The following is a 20,268-nucleotide window of genomic DNA, read 5'->3' as shown; positions in this document are numbered from 1 at the left end:
CCCTGGAAGTGTCCAAGGACAGTGGGAGGTGTCCCGGGTGGGATTTAAGGTCCCTTCCCTCCAAACCTGGGCTTCTCTGGGGCTCCCCAGCCCTGACTCTGAATGAAAAGGGTTTTTTTGGGTGGAATGTGGCTTTTTTGGGAGAATGGCCTTTCCTTCCAGTCAGCCCTTCTCCAGCCTCTGCCACCCAACGCCTGCACTGCTGGGTTTCCTGTCCAGCCCCTTCCCAGCTCTTCCCCACCTCACAGTGAGCCTCTGCCAGCACACTCCATAGACAATTCCATTTATTTCCTGTATTTACACAAAATTACACAACCAGGACCTTCAGCCTCACAACCCCCAGACCCCCCAGTCCAACTCCGGGACTGGGCAGGGGGGATCAGGATGGATCTAGGGATGGATCCATGGGTGGATGGGTGGGATAGGTGGATCCAGGATGGAGGGAAAGGACGGAGGCATGGGTCCATGGATGGATGAGTGGAGGGATGGATCCATGGAGGGATGGATGAGCGGAGGGATGGGTCCATGGAGGGATGGATGAGCGGAGGGATGGGTCCATGGAGGGATGGATGAGTGGAGGGACGGGTCCATGGAGGGATGGATGAGTGGAGGGATGGATGAGTGGATGGATGGATCCATGGAGGGATGGATGAGCAGAGGGATGGGTCCATGGAGGGATGGATGAGTGGAGGGATGGATCCATGGAGGGACGGATCCATGGAGGGATGGATGAGTGGAGGGACGGGTCCATGGAGGGATGGATGAGTGGAGGGATGGATCCATGGATGGATGAAGTGGAGGGATGGGTCCATGGAGGGATGGATGAGCGGAGGGACGGGTCCATGGAGGGATGGAGGCCCCGGTGCTGGGATCCCCTCACAGCCCGCCCCCATCCCGGGCTCTGGGGGGCTCCGTGCTCTCCTCCTCCCACGGGCACACCTCCGAGCTTTTCCCCACGCCCAAGCTGGGCTTGGCAGGTGCTGCTGGAGCCTCCCAAGGACAAACCTCGGCCAGGCCCGCGCCGGGGCTGGGGCTGCCGCCCGCCCCCGGGCGCTGCGTGCTGGGCAGGAGCCGGCGCAGGGGCTTGTGCTCGGCCTCCCCCTGGCATCTGCCCCTGGATCTCTCCAGCAGTGCTGGGGACACAGCGCCGGCCCCCGGCTGTCCCGTCCCTGCAGGGGAACCTCTCTGGGCTGCCTGGGGCTGCACACCTGCCTGGGAGATTGCCTCCTCCAACCCAAGGGGCTCTGCTGCTTCCCAGGGGCAAATCTCAGATTTCCTGCTCTCCGTGCTGTCGGATTTCTTGGATGGCTCCTTCCCCACTGCAGATTTCAGGCACAGCTCTGCTGTGTCCGGGCTCTCCCATGGACAGATGGACTCTCGGTCTCTGCTGCTCTTCTCCACAGCTTTGGAGGCTTCTCTTGGTGGGAGCTTCTTACCTGGGCCAGTTCCTTTCTCCTGGGGCTCAGCCACCTCCCAGGGACAGATTTCAGCTTTATCACTGGATTTAGAGTCCTGAGACTCCCAGGGACAGATCGATTCCCTCTCTCTGCTCCCCTTCTCCAGAGCTTTGGTTTCTTTTCCTGGGAGTTTCTCCTTACCTGGGACTGTTCCCTTCTCCAGCTGAGGCTCAGCCACCTCCCAGGGACAGATCTCAGCTTTGCTGCTCGATTCAATGTCCTGACTCTCCCAGGGACAGATCTCTGCCTTCTCTGAGCTCTGGGATTTCCCTGGGGCTGCTTTGGGCAGTGCTGAGCTCCCAGTCTGGGGTTTGGCCTGGGGCTGCTCTGTGTCCAGGCTCTCCCAAGGACAGATTGATTCCCTCTCTCTGCTCCCTTTCTCCAGAGCTTTGCTTGTTTCTTTTCCTGGGAGTTTACCCTTACTTTGGCCTGTTCCCTTCTCCAGCTGAGGCTCAGCCACCTCCCAGGGACAGATTTCGGCTTTGTCACTGGATTCAGACTCCCAAGGACAGATCTCTGCCTTCTCTGAGCTCTGGGGTTTCCCTGGGGCTGCTCTGGGCAGCGCTGAGCTCTCGGTGGGTTTGGCCTGGGGCTGCTCCGGTCTTGGCTTTCCCAAGGACAGATGGACTTGGTCTCTGCTTCCCTTCTCCAGACTTAGATGTTCTTTCCTGGGAGTTACCCTTACCTGGGCTGTTCCTTTCCGCTTGGGCCAGCCACCCACAGGGACAGATTGGGCTTTGCACTGATTAGAGCCTGATTCCAGGGACAGATGGCTTTGTCACTGGATTCATTCCCAAGGACAGATCTCGCTTCTCGAGCTCTGGGATTTCCTGGGCTGCTCTGGGCAGCCTGAGCTTGGGGTTTCCCCAGAGCTGCCCAGTGTCCGGCTCCCAAGGACAGACGAGCGCTCTGTCAGCTGTCCTGGGATCTCTCGGGCGATGCCAGCTCTGCTGCGCGTGAAGCGCTGTCCCCTTGGGCCCCCCAGGGACTGCTCTATGCTTTGCTGCTGGGAGGGAGGCTCAGCTGCTTCCCAGGGACAGATCTCAGCTTTGCTGCTGGATTCAGTGTCCTGACTCTCCCAGGGACAGATCTCTGCCTTCTCTGAGCTCTGGGATTTCCCTGAAGGAGGTTTGGGCAGTGCTGAGCTCCCAGTTTGGGGTTTGACCAGAGGCTGCTCTGTGTCCGGGCTCTCCCAAGGACAGATGGACTCTCTGTCTCTGCTTCCTTTCTCCAGAGCTTTGGTCTCCTCTCTTCTTGGGAGTCCCTCCTTACCTGAGACTGTTCCTTTCTCCAGCTGAGGCTCAGCCACCTCCCAGGGACAGATTTCAGCTTTGTCACTGGATTTAGAGCCCTGACTCTCCCAGGGACAGATGGACTCTCGGTCCTTTCCAGAAGTGAAGGAAGCTCCCACTTCCTTCAGGAGTCCTTGACTTGTGGAAGGGCTTTTGCTCACCCTGGATGGATCCTCTTTGTCCTGTCTGGGTTTCTCTTTACCTGAGGGCTGATCAGCCACCTCCCAGGGACAGATCTCAGCTTTGCTGCTCGATTCAATGTCCTGACTCTCCCAAGGACAGATCTCTGCCTTCTCCGAGCTCTGGGATTTCCCTGGGGCTGCTTTGGGCAGTGCTGAGCTCCCAGTCTGGGGTTTGGCCTGGGGCTGCTCCATGTCTTGGCTTTCCCAAGGACAGATGGACTCTCGGTCTCTGCTTCCCTTCTCCAGAACTTTAGATGTTTCTTTTCCTGGGAGTTTACCCTTACCTGGGGCTGTTCCCTTCTCCAGCTGAGGCTCAGCCACCTCCCAGGGACAGATTTCGGCTTTGTCACTGGATTTAGAGCCCTGAGACTCCCAGGGACAGATCTCTGCCTTCTCTGAGCTCTGGGGTCTCCCTGAAGGAGATTTGGGCAGGGCTTTGGCTGGGGGCTGCTTTCCCTTTTCTGGTGCTCTGGATCCTACTTTTTCTTCCCCTTTGGGAGCGCCACGCGTGTCCTGCCCCAACCTCTCCTCCCCCGACGGAGCTGCAGCCTCTTCCCAGGGGCAGATCTCCGGCTTTGGGGGCGGCTCATCCTCCACCTCCCAGGGACAGATGTTTGCCTTTTTGCTCTCCATGGTTCCAGCCTGCTGGGGTGAGGGTTTGGGCAGAGCTGGGGGTTGCTCCACACCTTCTCCAGATCCGGGGGCTCCCTGCTCCGGCGGAGCCCCCTCTGTGTCCCAGGGGCAGATTTCTGCTCCGACACTCCTTCCCTGGTCCCGGCTCTCCCAGGGGCACACCTCAGCCCTCCTGCCCTCCGCTTGCTCCGAGGCCTCTTTGGGCAGCCCTGGTGGTTTCTCCATGCCCGGAGAGCGCTGAGAATCCCCCTCACTGCGGCCCTTCCCAGGGCACGTTCCTGCTTTGGGGCTGGGGTCTCCCCGCGTTCCCCCGGCACCGAGCTCTCTCTGTGCGCTCCCGGCGCCGCTCCAGCTCCTTCCAGGGCCCCGCTCGGGCTCGGGCTGGCTGCTCCGCTCTTCCAGCGCCTTCTCCGGGCTCTCTGGGCTCCCTCCGTCCTCCCGGGGAGCGATGGCGGCCTGGCGCAGCAAGGCTCCCCTTCCTGCCGGCGTTCCGAGCCCTCCGGGCGGCCTCGCCCCGCGCACGCTGCTCGGGGTGGGCTTCGCAGGCGGCTGCTCCTCCTCCGGGTGCTCCCTGGGCTGGAAGGACCTGCTGGTCCCCTCGGGCTCCTCCAGTGTCCCTTCCTCTGCTGTGACCGCAGGAACGTCCCCCCGCAGATCCACGGCCGGAGCCTGGTCCCGTTCCCGGGGCTGTACCCGTGCCACCTCCGGGGCGCGTTCAGCTCCTTGGTGGCCCGCGCTGGGTGGCTCCAGAGCGGTGCCCGCGTCCCCCCGGGCAGCGCTGGGCTCCTCGGCCGCGCTGTCCCCATGGCCTGTCCCCGCGGCCAGCCTGTCCCGTTCTCCTCCTGTCCCGCTGTCCCCCCAGCCCGCGCCTGCCCCGCCGGTGGCGGCGTTGTTGTTGTGCTGCAGCGCGGGGACCTCGAGGCTCTGCCCGCTCCCCTCGGGGCTGACCCCGCCGAGGGACGCGGCCGAGGCCTCTGCCGGGCCGGACCTCTCCCTTCGGCTGCTCCCCCTCTTCCTGAGGCTCCCCTCGCTCTTCCCTTTCAGGATGCTCTTCCCCCTGGAGCGGTTGAGGGCTTTGATGGCGAGTCCCAGGCTCCGGAAACTCTTCGTGGGGGCCGGCTTGGGCCCGGGGGTGGCGGCCGCTGTGTCCCCGGGGCTCCCCGACTCCGCTGCCTCGGCCGCTCTTTGTTTCCTGCCCAGGATCTCGTCCTGCACCAGCTCCCAGGGACAGACGTGCGCCGAGCTGGCGCTCGGGGCCGGCAGCCGGCCCTTCCCGGCCGGGGGGGACGCGCGCTCCGGGTCATCCCCTCCTGTCCCCTGCGCCTCTCCCGCCTGCCCCGGGGGCACCGGGGGTGGCTCCGCGCAGTCCCCGAGCGTCCCCGAGCGCTGCAGGCTCTGGTAGCGCACGGGGGGCGCAGGGGGCGTTTTCTTCACCGTCACCCGCACCTTCCTGCCGGGGTGGGCGCTGTCCACGCTGACGCTCTTGATGGGCGCGTAGGTGACATGCTTGTGTCCCTTGGCGTCGCCCTCGTGCGGGCCCCTCTCGGCGGGGCTCGGGGGCGTCGCGGTGCCGCTGGCGACCCCCGGGGCGGGCGCGGACAGGTGGCGGCCGCCGTGCCACTGCTCGCGGGTGGCCCTGCGGGCGGCCAGCAGCGCCGCGTCCCGCGCCCCGGTGACAGCGCTGTGCGACTTCTGCAGCGGCGGGGCGCGGCCCGGGGGGCGCTGCCAGGGCCCCGCCAGGTTCTGGGCGCTGGCCGATTTGCACAGGAGCGGGGCGGCGTCCAGCGAGTCGCTGTCCGATTGCTCCAGGTCGGTCACGGCCGCCGGCGGAGGCTCCTGGGGCGGGCTGGGCGTGCGCGACCCTCGGCGGGGCTCCCGCGGGGGCCCCTCGGAGCTGCGGGACTTGCGCAGGGCTGAGGAGCGGCGCCGGGAGCTCTCGTCCCGCATCCTCGGGCCGGGCCCGGCGGCATCCACGAGCCGCTTGGCCGAGGAGCCGCGGCGGGACGGGGTCCCCGGCCGCTCCCCGGCGCTGCTGCGGCGGGACGCGCTCTCGGCCAGCTCGGCGCCGCTGCGGCGCAGGATGGAGCGGGCGAGGCTGCGGCGGGAGCTGCGCTTCTTGGCCAGGTGCGGGTTGTTGGTCGCCATCCGCCACGTCTTGTGCACCTCTAGCTGTCGGTAAAGCTTCTTCAGCTCCTCCTGCGCCGCGGGCGGGGGGACGCGGTAGAGAAAAGGGAGAGAGGAGAGCGCCTACAGCGGGGGCTGCGGCCGGGAGCGCCCCGCCGAGCCCCGGGTCATCCCCGTGTCCCCGGAGCCCCCCGCGCTGCCCAGAGGACGCAGCGGGTTCGCCCACCCGGGTGGGGTCACCCTGCACCCCCTCGTCCCCTCCCTCTGCTTTGCGTCAGGAAAAGATTGCGAAAGGCACCTCTTACTCTGCACAGCTAGCGTCAAAAGAAGGTCCTGAGTGTGCCACCCACCCGAATGTCATCGGGGTCGAGACTGTGCTCGCTCCAGGCGGACGCGATGCTGCTGTTCATGCAGGAGCCCGAGCGCCGCATGTCCAGCTCGTCCTCGTACACCTCGGCCGTGATCTCCTCCCGCAGCGGCGAGCCTGTGTGCAGGAACTGCCGGGGGACACGGGGGAGTCACTCGGGGGGTCCTGTCCCCGCTCCCCGAGCCCCTGGGATGAGTGTTAGTGATGGAATCGTGTGGAATTGTGGAGGCTGGAAAAGCTCTCTGAGGTCAGCGGGCCCAGCTGTTCCCCCAGCGCTGACAGTGCCGCCGCTTGCCCAGGTCCCCAGTGCCACAGCCACGCGTTCTGGAGCACCTCCAGGGGTGGGGACTCCACTTGTTCCAATGCTGATCACCCTCTCCATGAGAAATTTCCTCAATATCCAACCCAAACCTGCCCTGGCCCAGCCTGAGGCCGTTCCCTCTCCTCCTGTCCCCATTCCCTGGGGGCAGAGCCCGACCCTCCCCAGGTCCTGTCAGGGCCTTGTGGAGAGCCAGAAGGTCCCTCTGGGCTTCCTCTTCTCCCAGCTGAGCCCCTCTAGCTCCCTGAGCCTCTTGTGGTGCTCCAGCCCCTCCCCAGCTCCGTTCCTTCCCTGGGATACCTTGGGGATGAAGAGCAGGGCCAGGGTCATGGTGATGGTGCCGTGGGTGTGAGCGAAGAAGAGCAGCAGAGTCCAGTCCGGGTGCAGCGAGGGGACAATCAGGAACCTGGAAGGGACCAGGAGGGCAGTGCCAGCCCCTCCCCACCTCCAGACCCACAACTCCCCTGCCTGGCCACCCAAACCTCTAACCCTTCCCGCTGTGGGGGTCCCGAGCTCCCAAACCCCCTTTCCTCTGCAGATCCAGAGCACCCAACCCCTCCCCACCTTGGCACGGCTCCTGAGCATCCCCAGGGGTGGGAACCTCGGTCCCTGGCCCTACCTGACCACGTGGAAGGTGGCAGAGACCATGAGCTCGTTGTGCAGGGCGATGCCCATGTAGCGGGGCTCGTGGAAGGCCGAGGGCACGGCGCGCGTGGCGTAGCACAGGAAGCTGCCCCACAGCAGGAACAGCATCTCGGCTGTGGGGCAGAGCAGGACACGCCCTGAGCGGCCACAGCCAGCCCCGGCAGCTTTTGGGGTGCCCAGCTGCTGCCCACCACCCTCACCCTGGAACGTGCAGGGTTGCAGCCAGGTCTGGAGCGTCCCCCAGCACGGCCTTCCCAAAGTTTGGGACTCAGCCCCGGGGGATGCTCAGGGGGAGTGTGGGGGACCCCAACCCTCCTTGAAACCTCCAGGAGGATTAAAGGGACAAGGGAATGAAAGCCCCAAATTATGGGATGGGGTCCCAGGGCTGTGGGAACCTTGCACCTTCCTAGAAGGATTAAACAGGCAAAGGAATGAAAGCCCCACAGTTACGGGATGGGATCAATGGGGACCCCAGGTCCTTGCAGCTTTCAGGAAGTTTAAATGGATAAGAGAATGAAAGCCCCAAATTATGGGATGGGGTTGTGGGTCTGTGGGGATCCCGACCCTTGCAGCTTTCAGGAAGATTCAATGGATAAGAGAATGAAAGCCCCACGTGCCCGTGGTGGGATCTGGGGGCCGTGGGGACCCCCAGCCCTGCCGGGGGCCGGTCTCACCGATGACCATCATGTAATCCCAGCAGTCGTGGCCGCAGATGGAGAAGTGCAGGCCGCGGCTGGTCTGGGCGCGGATGACCAGCGGGATGTTCTTGCGGGCGTTCTCCAGCATGCCGATGGTCCAGGCCGCCAGGAACCACAGCACCAGCAGCAGGATGGGCGCCAGCATGCGCAGCACCCGCCCGCTCGACACGTAGGGAGCGCGCTGGGCCGAGCGCGACAGGAACACCTTCAGCACCCTGCCGGGGGCAGCGGGGTGAGACCCCCAACCGTCCCAGTGAGACCCCTGCCCATCCCAGTGAGAACCCTGACTGTCCCAGTGAGACCCCTGCTGTCCTATGAGACCCCCAACCGTCCCAGTGTGACAGAACACCTGCACCCTGCGGGGCGCAGGTGAGGCCCCTGACTGTCCCATTTGAGGACCTGATGTCCTACGAGACCCCAACCGTCCCAGTGAGACCCCCATCCATCCCAGTGAGACCCCTGCCCATCCCAGTGAGAACCCTGCCTGTCCTACTGAGACCCCCAACCGTCCCAGTGTGACAGGAACACCTTCAGCACCCTGCCAGGGGCAGGAGGTGAGATCTTGGCTGTCCCACTGAGACCCCAGTCCATCCCAGTGAGACCCCCAATCCATCCCAGGGAGACCCCTGCTTCCAGCACACAGCACATGCCAGGGCAGGGTGAGACCCCACTGTCCCATGAGACCAGCATCCATGAGACCATCCACCAGGAGACCCAACCCATCCTATTTTGGGGATCCCAAGCCCTCCCCACTCCGGGTGCCCTGAGCCCCCAGCCCTCCCCATTGTGGGGGTCCCAAGCCCCCAGCCCTTCCCACCAGAGGGGTCCCAAGCACCCCCCAGCCTCCCTGAGCCCTCCCTACCATGGGTGCCCTTAGCACCCAAACCCTTCCTGTTGTGGGGGTCCTGAGACCCAAACCCTTCCTGCTGTGGGGGTCCTGAGCCCCCAGCCCCCTGTCCGAGCTACCTGTAGAGCTTGAGGGTGATGGTGCCATAGACGATGGCGAAGCCGAGCATCCGCACCCAGCGCAGGACGATGCAGCGGAAGATGCTCGGCTTGAAGTACAGGATGAACACCTGGAGCACGGGAGAGAGGGATCCGGGCTGGATCCCACCTGCCCCAGCCTCGGGAGCCACCTGCTTTCCAGGCCAGCCCTGTGCCACCCTCCCCCGTGACCCTGCAGCACCCGCTGCACTCGTGCGGGAGGGGAGAGGGGATTTGGGCAGGGATTAATTCCCGCAGGCAGCGGGAGAAAAGGGATTTGGTTTTCTGAGAAGGTTTATACGGCAGCCCCCAGGGACCGTGCCAGCAAAATTAACAATTAGATGGAGCCGTGCCCTGCGTGGGGCAGGTCCACCCTGGAAACCCCATCCTGGAGCTTTCCAGCCCTGGGGACAGCTGGGGACTCACAGGGAAGTAGAGGAGGAGGGAGCCGAAGAGGATGGTCTCCAGCAGGATGATTCCCGATGTGCGGATCCTCTGCAGGGACACCAGTGTGAGGGTGCAGCCTCGGAGGGGCCAGGGCCAGGGCAGGGGGATCCCTGACCCTGCAGGGTTTGGGGTGGCAGCAGAGCAGGGGGACACGGGGACAGCTTGCCTTGCTCCGTCGGAAGTGGTAGGACACGAGCATGCTGAGGAAGATGGCCAGCATGCAGCAGGCCTGGCACGACAGCACCGCTGCCCGCAGCACCTGGTCCTCCTGGATCAGGCAGGGCGTGTCGTCCTCGCAGGTGGCACAGCCCGGGCGGCACGGCCGGCACCCCAGCCGGGACCCCCCGTCTGTCCCTGCCACGCCTGGGGACAGAGCGATGGCCAGGTGGGAACACAGCATTGGGGTGGGATCAGCACATCCAGAGTGGGATCAGCACACCCCAGGGCCTGGTGGCACCCCCCACACCAGGGCACGCGCTCTGTGTCCCCAGAGCCCCCCAGCCCTCTCCCCCACTGCTGTATCCGTGCGCCACTGGGGACAGCAGGGACAACCCACCTGCCCAGGCACCGCTGGCCACTCCATCAGTCCCATAGAAACCCGGCTTGCACCTGCACAGGTACCTCCCGAGGACGAAGCCGCGGCTCTCCTGGGGGACACACTGAAGGAGACAGCCTGAGACACGGCCCCCACACCCTGTGTCCCCTCTGTCCCCAAATCCCCCCGCCCCAGGGGCTCCAGCAGCCCCCAGCTCACTGCTACCTGACCCCACGCCATCCTCCCCCAGAGCCGCGAGGAATCAGTGGTTAAACATTTCAGAATTAAAACCCAAAGCTTGGCCCCAAATCCCTCCCTAAAACCTAAATGGACACCTAATGCAGCGAGCGCCCTAATCCTGCCCAGCCGTGACGGCAGCCTCGGCCCGGGCCCCGCTCCCTAATCCCCCCCGGCCGCCTCCTGCCCCGGCGGCCGCGCTGGCGGCTCCCTGGGCATTGTTGTTTCCTGGAGGGATGCCCGGCCCCGGGCCCGGCCCTCTGGAAGGCATCGCTGGTAGGAAACAGGAGCTGGCGACGCCTTTCCCGCCTGGGGACAGCTCTGGATGGACCCCAAGGCTGGGGGGCTGCGGGTTCGCCCTGCCCGGTTGTGCCCAGCCCCGAAACGCTCGGGCGCCGCTCGGCTCTGCTGCAGGCACCGCGGTGCTGCTGCCACCGGCTGCCAGGCCCCGTGCCCACCGTGCCCGCGGTGCCCGGGCACGGAGCAGCCGGGTCACACGGCGCGGCTGGCGGTGGGGAGGGAAGATTTGCACAATAAACCTCTCACCGCGGTGCGAGAGCAGCTGAGCGAAGCAGATGGATCGCCCGGAGAGGATAAAGCTCAGCCCGGAGGGGGGACAGGGGCACGGGCAGCCCGCCGGGCTCCGGGGGTGCTGGGGTGCGGGTACCCCGCTCCTGGCGGGGCAGGGATGGGGTACGGGGTGCCGGGGCGCGGTACCTGGGTGCTGTTGAGGTCACAGCGATGCGTGTCCGAGAACCAGCCCGGCCCGCTGGAGCACTGGTCGATGGCCACGTCCCGCAGCTCCACGTCCACCCGCACGACCCCCCTGTGGCCAGGGACGGGTCAGCCCGGGGGGGGAAATGGGGCCGTGGGCTCTGGGACTGATCCCAGCCGAGCCTTCCCTCCCCACTGGCTCCCCGTGCACTGGGGTGCAGCAGGGACCCCACAAATCCGGGGAAGGGTCCCAGCCCGGCTCACCCACCCCCAGCACAGCAGCCACAGGGGGTGGCAGAGCACGGTGGGCAGCACAGGGGACACCGAGGGGGGAATAGGGAGTCACCCCCGTGCCCGGGGATGTGTACAAACCCCTGCGCACCTGCAGGCACACAGAGAGGAACACGGGCAGGGGGCTGGGGACACCGCGGGGTGGGTGACACATCCAGCTGCACCCCCAGCACACACACGGGGCACCCCCCCCCCCCTTCTGACACCCCCGAACCCCTCCGGGCTCCACGTACTTGAACTCCGGGCTGAGGTCGGGCTTGAGGCCGTAGAAGGCGGCGGAGAGCGTGACGGCCCAGGCGGGCAGGAAGCGGCCCTCGCGGCACTCCAGGAACGGCGGGGACCAGCGCACGTGGCCCGCGTCCCCCACGTAGCTGTCGCCCCGCTGCCACTTGGGGGTCTCCAGGCTGCGCAGGTCATTGCTGAGCACCCGCTTGCGGAGCGCCGGCGCCCGCTGCGACTTGAGCGCGTTGAACCACTCGTTGTCCCAGCTGAGGTTGCCCAGGCTGGGAGCGGCGCCGGACACGTCCTGCAGCAGGATCTGCCCGTCCCCCTTGGTGGCCTGCAGCATCAGCCGCGGCTTGGGGGCCAGCGGGTGGGCGTCCAGGGCCAGCACCGCCCTGCGCACCCACGGGTGCCCCTCGGCCAGGCTGCGCACCAGCGCCTGGTACCACTCCACGTCCTCGGCCACGCTGGCCTCGCGGATGTCGTTGGTCTGGAAGAGCATGTTGAGGAAGTTGGCGGCGTGGGCCAGCGCCTCGGGGGCGGCTCGCAGGGCTGCCCGCAGCGCCGGGGGGGGCCCGGGCCCGGCGGCCCCCGCCGCGACACCGCCGCTGCAGTTGGCCCGGGCCAGGCGCTCGGCGTCGCCCGTGCGCAGGAACGCCAGCGCCGCCGCCGAGCCCTCGCCGTCCGCCGGCGCTGCCGGCTCCGCGGTGGGCGCCCACGGGGATGAGGGGGCCGGGGACCATCCCGGGGGTCTCTCCTGCGGGCGCTGCCCCGCCGTGAGCACGGCCACCTGCACCAGCACGGCGCGCAAGCCCCAGAGCAGCGGCCAGCGGCGCGGCCCCATGGCCGGGGCTCAGCGGAGCCCCCCGGCCCCCGGCGGGCCCCCCGGCCGGCGCATGGCGGGCAGGGACCCCGAGCCGCCCGGAGCCCGCCCCGCGCTCTGCCGCCCGTTCTTCTCCCTCGGCGATGCCGGAGCAGACGTCACCGGCTCCAAACCGTGTTCAGGGCTGGCGCTGCCCGGAGCCCCCCCGCCCGCCCCCGCGCTCCCGCTCGGGCGGCAGCGCTGCCCGGAGCCCCCCGGTCTGAGCCCCGTGGGCACCGCGCACCGAGGGCACCCCGCGCCCCGGCCCCTCGGGCTGGCCGTGATGCAAGCGCATCCTGATGGGAAGCCATGGCAACGGCAGCCGGAATTTTCCTGCCCGTATCCCCCCCCCCCGCGGCCCCTCGGCAGCCGGGGCGAACGGGGCGCCCGCGGGGTCCCCATACGGTGGCGGGATCCAATCCCGCAGTGCCCGGTCCCCCCTCCGGGCCATGGGGTGGGAATGGGGGGTGGCACCCACGGGGGTGTCCCTGTGGGGCTGGGGGGGCTGGGTGAGGGCACGAGCCGGGTCTGAAGCCCACCCCCAAGTGCGGGGGGATGTACCCCAAGATGCACCCCAGAAGCCGGGGTGCAGAGGGGAAACTGAGGCACGGAAGGGTGCTCACTTTCCTTGCTCCAGTCTCAAGCAACCATGACCTTCCCCAGTCCCAACCCGCGGGGAGGTGTGGGGAGAGCCCGTCCCCTCTGCTCCGGTTGGGACTCGCTGCCCGCCAGAATCGGGCAAGAGCCGCGCAGGGCTCGCGGTACGAAACGCCGCGTGCCTGTGCCTCAGTTTCCCCCGCCGCATCCCCCGGTCCCGGAGCGGGGGGTGAGTCCGAGGGGTCACGGCTGGAGCTCCGTGTCCGGGAGCTCTCGCTGCCCCCCGGCCCCGGCATCCGTGACACCCCCGTGCCCTCGGGTGCCGGGACCGGGCTGGTGCCGGGGCTCGGAACCGCTCCCGCCCGTGGGTACCGGGCACTCGGAGCGGCTCCCGGGGCTCGGAGCGGGTCCTTCCGTGGGAGCCGGAGCCACCCTTGGGTTCCGGTGCCGCCCGGTGGGCGCGGAGGCTCGGAGCGGCTCGCGGGGCTCGGTGCGTGTCCCGAGGCTGTCCCCGCGGCCCCTCCACGTGCGCCCGGGGGGCTCGGGGGCGCGGCCTCCGCACCGGGGCGGGACCGCGGCCACCGGGGGAGGCGGGACCGGCACCGGGGGGCGCGGCCAGCGGCGGAAGCGCGGGGGCGGGGCGGCGGCGGCAGCGAGGGGGGGGGCGCCGCGGCCGTGCGAGGGCGGCGGCGGCGGCCGCCGGTGCCGGTGCGCTCCCGGTCCCGGTCCCCGCGGGCCATGCGGCGGCCGTAGCCATGCAGCGCGACGGGGATGCGGCGGCGGCCGCCGCGGCCTCGTACCGGGTGCTCAGCCGGCTGCTGGGCTATGGCACCGGGCCGGAGGCGGGCGCGGCGGGCGGCGCCGGTGCCGGTACCGGCGCGGCGGGCGCGGGGCCCGGCGGCGGGGGGCGGCTGCCGGGGGCCGGGCCGGCGCTGCGCAGCCCGCGGCCGCAGCTGATGGTTTTCCGCAACGCGGCGGCCGAGGGCCGGCCCGGCGAGGACTGCGGCCCGGTAGCGGCGGCGGCGGCGGCGGCGGCGGCGGGAGGGGGCGTCCCGGGGGGCGGCGGGGCCGAGCTGTGCCCGCGGCACCGCTGCGCGCTGGAGCCCAAGGCGGCGGCGGGCTGGGGAGCGGCGGCGCAGAGCGGGCTGGAGCTGCAGCTGGCGGCGCTGGGGCTGCGCCCGCCGGGGCTGGGGGCCAAGGGGGCGGCGGGCGCGGCGGGCACCCCCTGCCCGTGCCTCGGGCCGCCCGCCGGCGAGGAGACCAGCGATGCGCTGCTGGTGCTTGAGGCCCTGGAGCCCGACGAGGGCGGCAGCGGCTCCGAGGACGAGCCGGGGTCCCCCGGGCGCGGGGCCGCCCGTGCCGGCGGCAGAGCTGCAGCCCCGGGCCCTGCGCAGCCGCCCGCGGGCACCGGCTCCGGCACCGGCCCCGGCGGCAGGAAGGGCTCGCTCCGCATCCGCCTCAGCCGCCTCTTCCGCACCAAGAGCTGCAGCGGCGGCTCGGCCACCGGGGACGCCGGCAGCGCCGCCGCCTCGGCCGGGAGCCTCACGGATGTGTGCGGGGCCCGCGGCCGGGAGCAGGAGCCGGGCAGGTACGGGGGCACCGGGCTGGGATGGGGGGATGCCGCCGGGGCAGCGCGGGGTGCGGGCCGGGGTGTCCCCGGGCCATGTTGTGATGCTCTCCCGGAGGGGGATGTGGGGCTCCGGGGCCAGCCCGCCCCGCGGGTCCCGGTTGGGATCGAGCTCTCGCAGCGGCTGCCGAGGCCTCGTCGCTCACTCGGGAACGCTGGAACCCGGGAGAGGCCGGCGGAGCAGGGTCGCGCTGATCCAGGCCTGCAACCCTGATGGGGATGGTGGAAAAGCCTCTGGGAGTGGTACCGGGAGCGGGGCTTGGAGCATCAGCCCCGTGGGGAGCGGCTAAGGGGGCTGGGGGTCCCAGGCTCTGCCGCTGTGGGGGCTCGGCTCTCCCCTCCGTGCAGGAGGAATCATTGCCAGCCCCAGCTTCACTGGGATGGAGGCAGAAATCCCAGGATATCTTGGTGTGGGGCCTCACAGGTCCCTCCTGTCCCTCACCTCTGTTCCAGCAGGGCAGGAGCTGCTTGATGCCAGCTATGGCTGGTCCAGGGCAGCTCCATCCCCGCTTCCAGGGCAGCTCCATCCCTACTTCCAGGGCCTCTCCATCCGTGCTCCCAGGGCAGCTCCATCCCCGCTTCCAGGGCAGCTCCATCCCTGCTCCCAGGGCAGCTCCATCCGTGCTCCCAGGGCAGCTCCATCCCCGCTTCCAGGGCAGCTCCATCCCCGCTTCCAGATCTGCTCCATCCCCGTTCCCAGGACAGCTCCATCCCGTTCCAGAGTGCTCCATCCCCGCTTCCAGATCTGCTCCATCCCCGCTCCAGTCTGCTCTATCCCGCTGCCAGGGCAGCTCCATCCCCGCTTCTAGGGCAGCTGATAGGGTGCTGAGTGGGTCCTGAGATGGTGCTGAGCTGGTCCTGAGATGGTGCTGAGTGGGTGCTCAAACGTTGCTGAGTCGATCCTGAGTCTGTCCTGAGTGGTGCTGAGGGAGTCCCGAGGGGCGGCCGCTCCCCCCGAGCCGCGCTGCCGCCGTCTCCCTGGACGCTGAGGGCCGTGTCTGTCCCTCTGCAGCGTGTGCGGGACACGGGGCCGGGCAGAATTGGGGATGGGAGCCCTCGGTGGGAAATAAACATGGCAGGAGAATTTTTATCCTTTTAAAGCCTTTATTAAAAGTGATCAGCTCACGATTGGGAAGCCCGACGGAGCTGCAGTTTCCGTCGTTTCTCTCAGGGTGACTCGGAGGAGGAGGATACGCACAGCTTTGTCCACCAGGGGCAGAGCTGCGATCCCATCCTCGTGCGAGCTTTGGGCGTAACCCTGATCTCGACGCTCCACTGGCTCCCGGCTCCCGGTCTTGGTTTCAGATGAGTTCTTTGTTCCGGGAGAAGAGCCATTAACTTAGTCCTAGCCGGGACCTTTTCTGATACAAAAGGAGCCATTTACTGCAACGACTTGTGCTTATACTAACAAACAGGTAGACCTTCACTTCGCCATCAGCTCGTCAGACTGGTTTTGCAACTCTTTTTTTCCACAAAAAAATTGGCAGATTTTTGTTTGTGACAGGTGCGTACCGGGGCTCTGGGTGTACCGGGTGCGCGCTGGGTGCACACCGGGCCCCGGTCTGTCCGCGGCCGCCGCAGCAGCAGCGCCCTCTGCCGGCCGAGGCGGCGCGCGCAACCCGCTCCCCTCAGACAATGGGCGAGCGGCGGCTGATGTGGTGCTGAGCAGTTAGTTAATGGTGCTGAGCAGTTAGTTAATGGTGCTGAGCAGGTCCAGACATGGTGCTGAGCAGGTACTGAGCCTGTCTAGACATGGTGCTGAGCAGTTAGTTAGTGGTGCTAAGTAGGTAGTTATTGGTGCTGAGCAGTTAGTTAATGGTGCTGAGCCTGTCTAGACATGGTGCTGAGCAGTTAGTTAGTGGTGCTGAGCAGTTAGTTAGTGGTGCTGAGCAGTTAGTTAATGGTGCTGAGCAGTTAGTTAGTGGTGCTGAGCCTGTAATAGACATGGTGCTGAGCAGTTAGTTAGTGGTGCTGAGTCGTTCCAGAGATGGTGCTGAGCAGGTAGTTAATGGTGCTGAGCAGTTAGTTAGTGGTGCTGAGCAGTTAGTTAGTGGTGCTGAGCCTGTAATAGACATGGTGCTGAGCAGTTAGTTAATGGTGCTGAGTCGTTCCAGAGATGGTGCTGAGCAGTTAGTTAATGGTGCTGAGCAGTTAGTTAATGGTGCTGAGCAGTTAGTTAGTGGTGCTGAGCCTGTCTAGACATGGTGCTGAGCAGTTAGTTAATGGTGCTGAGCAGTTAGTTAGTGGTGCTGAGTCGTTCCAGAGATGGTGCTGAGCAGGTAGTTAATGGTGCTGAGCAGTTAGTTAGTGGTGCTGAGCAGGTAGTTAATGGTGCTGAGCAGTTAGTTAGTGGTGCTGAGTCGTTCCAGAGATGGTGCTGAGCAGTTAGTTAGTGGTGCTGAGCAGTTAGTTAGTGGTGCTGAGCCTGTCTAGACATGGTGCTGAGCAGGTAGTTAATGGTGCTGAGTCGTTCCAGAGATGGTGCTGAGCAGTTAGTTAGTGGTGCTGAGCCTGTAATAGACATGGTGCTGAGCAGTTAGTTAGTGGTGCTGAGCAGTTAGTTAGTGGTGCTGAGCAGGTAGTTAGTGGTGCTGAGCCTGTCTAGACATGGTGCTGAGCAGTTAGTTAATGGTGCTGAGCAGTTAGTTAGTGGTGCTGAGCCTGTAATAGACATGGTGCTGAGCAGGTAGTTAATGGTGCTGAGCAGTTAGTTAGTGGTGCTGAGCAGTTAGTTAGTGGTGCTGAGCCTGTAATAGACATGGTGCTGAGCAGGTAGTTAATGGTGCTGAGCAGGTAGTTAATGGTGCTGAGCCTGTCTAGACATGGTGCTGAGCAGGTAGTTAATGGTGCTGAGCAGTTAGTTAGTGGTGCTGAGCCTGTAATAGACATGGTGCTGAGCAGTTAGTTAGTGGTGCTGAGCAGGTAGTTAGTGGTGCTGAGCAGGTAGTTAATGGTGCTGAGCCTGTAATAGACTTGGGCTGAGCAGGTAGTTAATGGTGCTGAGCAGTTAGTTAGTGGTGCTGGTCGTTCAGAGATGGTGCTGAGCAGGTAGTTAGTGGTGCTGAGCAGCTAGTTAATGGTGCTGAGCAGTTAGTTAGTGGTGCTGAGCAGGTAGTTAGTGGTGCTGAGCCTGTCTAGACATGGTGCTGAGCAGGTAGTTAGTGGTGCTGAGTCGTTCCAGAGATGGTGCTGAGCAGTTAGTTAGTGGTGCTGAGCCTGTAATAGACATGGTGCTGAGCAGGTAGTTAATGGTGCTGAGCAGTTAGTTAATGGTGCTGAGCCTGTAATAGACATGGTGCTGAGCAGTTAGTTAATGGTGCTGAGCAGTTAGTTAGTGGTGCTGAGCAGTTAGTTAGTGGTGCTGAGCCTGTAATAGACATGGTGCTGAGCAGTTAGTTAATGGTGCTGAGCCTGTAATAGACATGGTGCTGAGCAGGTAGTTAATGGTGCTGAGCCTGTCTAGACATGGTGCTGAGCAGGTAGTTAGTGGTGCTGAGCAGTTAGTTAATGGTGCTGAGCCTGTCTAGACATGGTGCTGAGCAGTTAGTTAGTGGTGCTGAGCAGTTAGTTAGTGGTGCTGAGCAGGTAGTTAGTGGTGCTGAGCCTGTCTAGACATGGTGCTGAGCAGTTAGTTTAGTGGGTGATGGCTGAGCAGTTAGTTAGTGGTGCTGAGCCTGTTAAGACATGGTGTTGAGCTGGTAGTTATGGTGCTGAGCAGTTAGTTAATGGTGCTGAGCCTGTAATAGACATGGTGCTGAGCAGTTAGTTAATGGTGCTGAGCAGTTAGTTAGTGGTGCTGAGCAGTTAGTTAGTGGTGCTGAGCCTGTAATAGACATGGTGCTGAGCAGTTAGTGGTGCTGAGCAGGTAGTTAGTGGTGCTGAGCAGGTAGTTAGTGGTGCTGAGCCTGTCTAGACATGGTGCTGAGCAGTTAGTTAATGGTGCTGAGCAGGTAGTTAATGGTGCTGAGCCTGTATAGACATGGTGCTGAGCAGTTAGTTAATGGTGCTGAGCAGGTAGTTAATGGTGCTGAGCCTATGTAGAGATGGTGCTGAGCAGGTAGTTAATGGTGCTGAGCAGGTAGTTACTGGTGCTGAGCATAGTTAATGGCTAGCTTAATGGTGCTGAGCCTGTAATAGACATGGTGCTGAGCAGTTAGTTAATGGTGCTGAGCAGTTAGTTAATGGTGCTGAGCCTGTCTAGACATGGTGCTGAGCAGTTAGTTAATGGTGCTGAGTCGTTCCAGAGATGGTGCTGAGCAGTTAGTTAATGGTGCTGAGCCTGTCTAGACATGGTGCTGAGCACTTAGTTAATGGTGCTGAGCAGTTAGTTAATGGTGCTGAGCCTGTCTAGACATGGTGCTGAGCACTTAGTTAATGGTGCTGAGCAGTTAGTTAATGGTGCTGAGCAGTTAGTTAATGGTGCTGAGCAGGTAGTTATTGGTGCTGAGCAGTTAGTTAATGGTGCTGAGCAGTTAGTTAATGGTGCTGAGCCTGTAATAGACATGGTGCTGAGCAGGTAGTTAATGGTGCTGAGCAGTTAGTTAATGGTGCTGAGCAGGTAGTTAATGGTGCTGAGCCTGTATAGACATGGTGCTGAGCAGGTAGTTAGTGGTGCTGAGCAGTTAGTTAATGGTGCTGAGCAGGTAGTTAATGGTGCTGAGCCTGTCTAGACATGGTGCTGAGCAGGTAGTTAATGGTGCTGAGCAGTTAGTTAGTGGTGCTGAGCCTGTAATAGACATGGTGCTGAGCAGTTAGTTAATGGTGCTGAGCAGTTAGTTAGTGGTGCTGAGCAGTTAGTTAGTGGTGCTGAGCCTGTAATAGACATGGTGCTGAGCAGTTAGTTAGTGGTGCTGAGCAGGTAGTTAATGGTGCTGAGCCTGTCTAGACATGGTGCTGAGCAGTTAGTTAGTGGTGCTGAGTCGTTCCAGAGATGGTGCTGAGCAGTTAGTTAATGGTGCTGAGCAGTTAGTTAATGGTGCTGAGCCTGTAATAGACATGGTGCTGAGCAGTTAGTTAGTGGTGCTGAGCAGTTAGTTAATGGTGCTGAGCAGGTAGTTAATGGTGCTGAGCCTGTCTAGACATGGTGCTGAGCAGGTAGTTAATGGTGCTGAGCAGTTAGTTAGTGGTGCTGAGCCTGTAATAGACATGGTGCTGAGCAGTTAGTTAGTGGTGCTGAGCAGGTAGTTAGTGGTGCTGAGCCTGTCTAGACATGGTGCTGAGCCTTTGTTAATGGTTTCTGAGCAGTTAGTTAGTGGTGCTGAGCTGTAATAGACTTTGGGGCTGAGCAGTTAGTTAGTGGTGCTGAGCAGTTATTAGTGGTACTGAGCAGGTAGTTAGTGGTGCTGAGCCGTTAGACTGGTGTGAGCACTTAGTTAATGGTGCTGAGCATGTTAGTTGTGGTGCTGAGCTGTAATAGACTTGGTGCTGAGCAGTTAGTTATGGTGCTGAGCAGTTAGTTAGTGGTTCTGAGCAGGTATTAGTGGTGTGACCTGTCTAGACATGGGCTGAGCACTTAGTTAATGGTGCTGAGCAGTTAGTTAATGGTTTCTGACCTGTCTAGACATGGTTCTGAGCAGTTAGTTTGGTGGTGCTGAGCAGTTAGTTAGTGGTGCTGATGTTCCGAGTGGTGGGTAGACAGGTTAATGGTGCTGAGCAGTTAGTTAATGGTGTGAGCCTGTAATAGACATGGTGCTGAGCAAGCTAGTTTAAAGGTGCTGAGCAGTTAGTTAGTGGGGCTGAGCCCGTAATAGACATGGTGCTGAGCAGTTAGTTAGTGGTGCTGAGTCGTTCCAGAGATGGTGCTGAGCAGTTAGTTAATGGTCTGAGCAGTTAAATTAGTGGTGCTGAGCCTGTAATTACTGGTGCTGACGTAGGTTTGGTGCGAGCGTTAGTTAATGGGGCTGAGCGGTAGTAATGGTGGAGCCTGTCTAGACATGGGGCTGAGCAGGGGAGTTTTGGTGCTGGCTTAGTTTGTGGTGCTGAGCTTAAAGGAATGGGCGAGCAGTTATTGTGGTGCTGAGGCAGAGTGGGGGGCT

General features: G+C 63.7%; 2 protein-coding genes across 3 annotated transcripts in view; one reads left to right on the top strand and one right to left on the bottom strand.

The window, feature by feature from the left end:
- Window positions 1–267: 267 nt before the first annotated feature.
- Window positions 268–12,152, bottom strand: GPR179 (G protein-coupled receptor 179). 2 transcript variants are annotated; one of them, XM_064733626.1, is made up of 12 exons: window positions 11,159–12,152; window positions 10,638–10,746; window positions 9,705–9,807; window positions 9,315–9,511; window positions 9,128–9,196; window positions 8,684–8,793; window positions 7,694–7,932; window positions 6,994–7,132; window positions 6,675–6,780; window positions 6,039–6,185; window positions 2,971–5,760; window positions 268–1,917 (listed from the first exon to the last, which is right to left on the bottom strand). In XM_064733626.1, the coding sequence occupies exons 1-12, from the start codon at window positions 11,989–11,991 to the stop codon at window positions 877–879; spliced, it is 5,883 nt and encodes a 1,960-aa protein (XP_064589696.1). In that variant the 5' UTR covers window positions 11,992–12,152; the 3' UTR covers window positions 268–876. The 2 variants fall into 2 exon arrangements, with proteins under 2 accessions (XP_064589696.1, XP_064589697.1); XM_064733627.1 differs by having other exon boundaries at window positions 268–1,683.
- A 1,176-nt stretch (window positions 12,153–13,328) lies between these two features.
- Window positions 13,329–20,268, top strand: part of SOCS7 (suppressor of cytokine signaling 7) — a 20,230-nt gene continuing 13,290 nt past the window's right edge. The window contains exon 1 of the mRNA XM_064733868.1: window positions 13,329–14,194. Within this exon, the coding sequence (XP_064589938.1) occupies window positions 13,362–14,194 (833 nt within the window). The 5' untranslated portion in view covers window positions 13,329–13,361. The remainder of the gene's footprint in view (window positions 14,195–20,268) is intronic.

Source organism: Zonotrichia leucophrys, chromosome 27 (genome assembly GCF_028769735.1).
Source record: "Zonotrichia leucophrys gambelii isolate GWCS_2022_RI chromosome 27, RI_Zleu_2.0, whole genome shotgun sequence".
Lineage (NCBI taxonomy): Eukaryota > Metazoa > Chordata > Aves > Passeriformes > Passerellidae > Zonotrichia > Zonotrichia leucophrys.
Note: the sequence above shows the minus strand (reverse complement) of the source record. Positions and strands in the feature narration are given on the sequence as shown.

Excerpts from the sequence above, each read along its gene's own strand:
- GPR179 (XM_064733626.1), bottom strand. The coding sequence starts at position 11,991 with ATGGGGCCGCGCCGCTGGCCGCTGCTCTGGGGCTTGCGCGCCGTGCTG. Across the intron at positions 7,133-7,693 it reads GGATTACATGATGGTCATCG|CCGAGATGCTGTTCCTGCTG; the intron begins GTGAGACCGGCC and ends TCTGCCCCACAG. Across the intron at positions 1,918-2,970 it reads CTGAGATCTGTCCCTGGGAG|GTGGCTGAGCCTCAGCTGGA; the intron begins GTGGCTGATCAG and ends TGTCCCTGGGAG.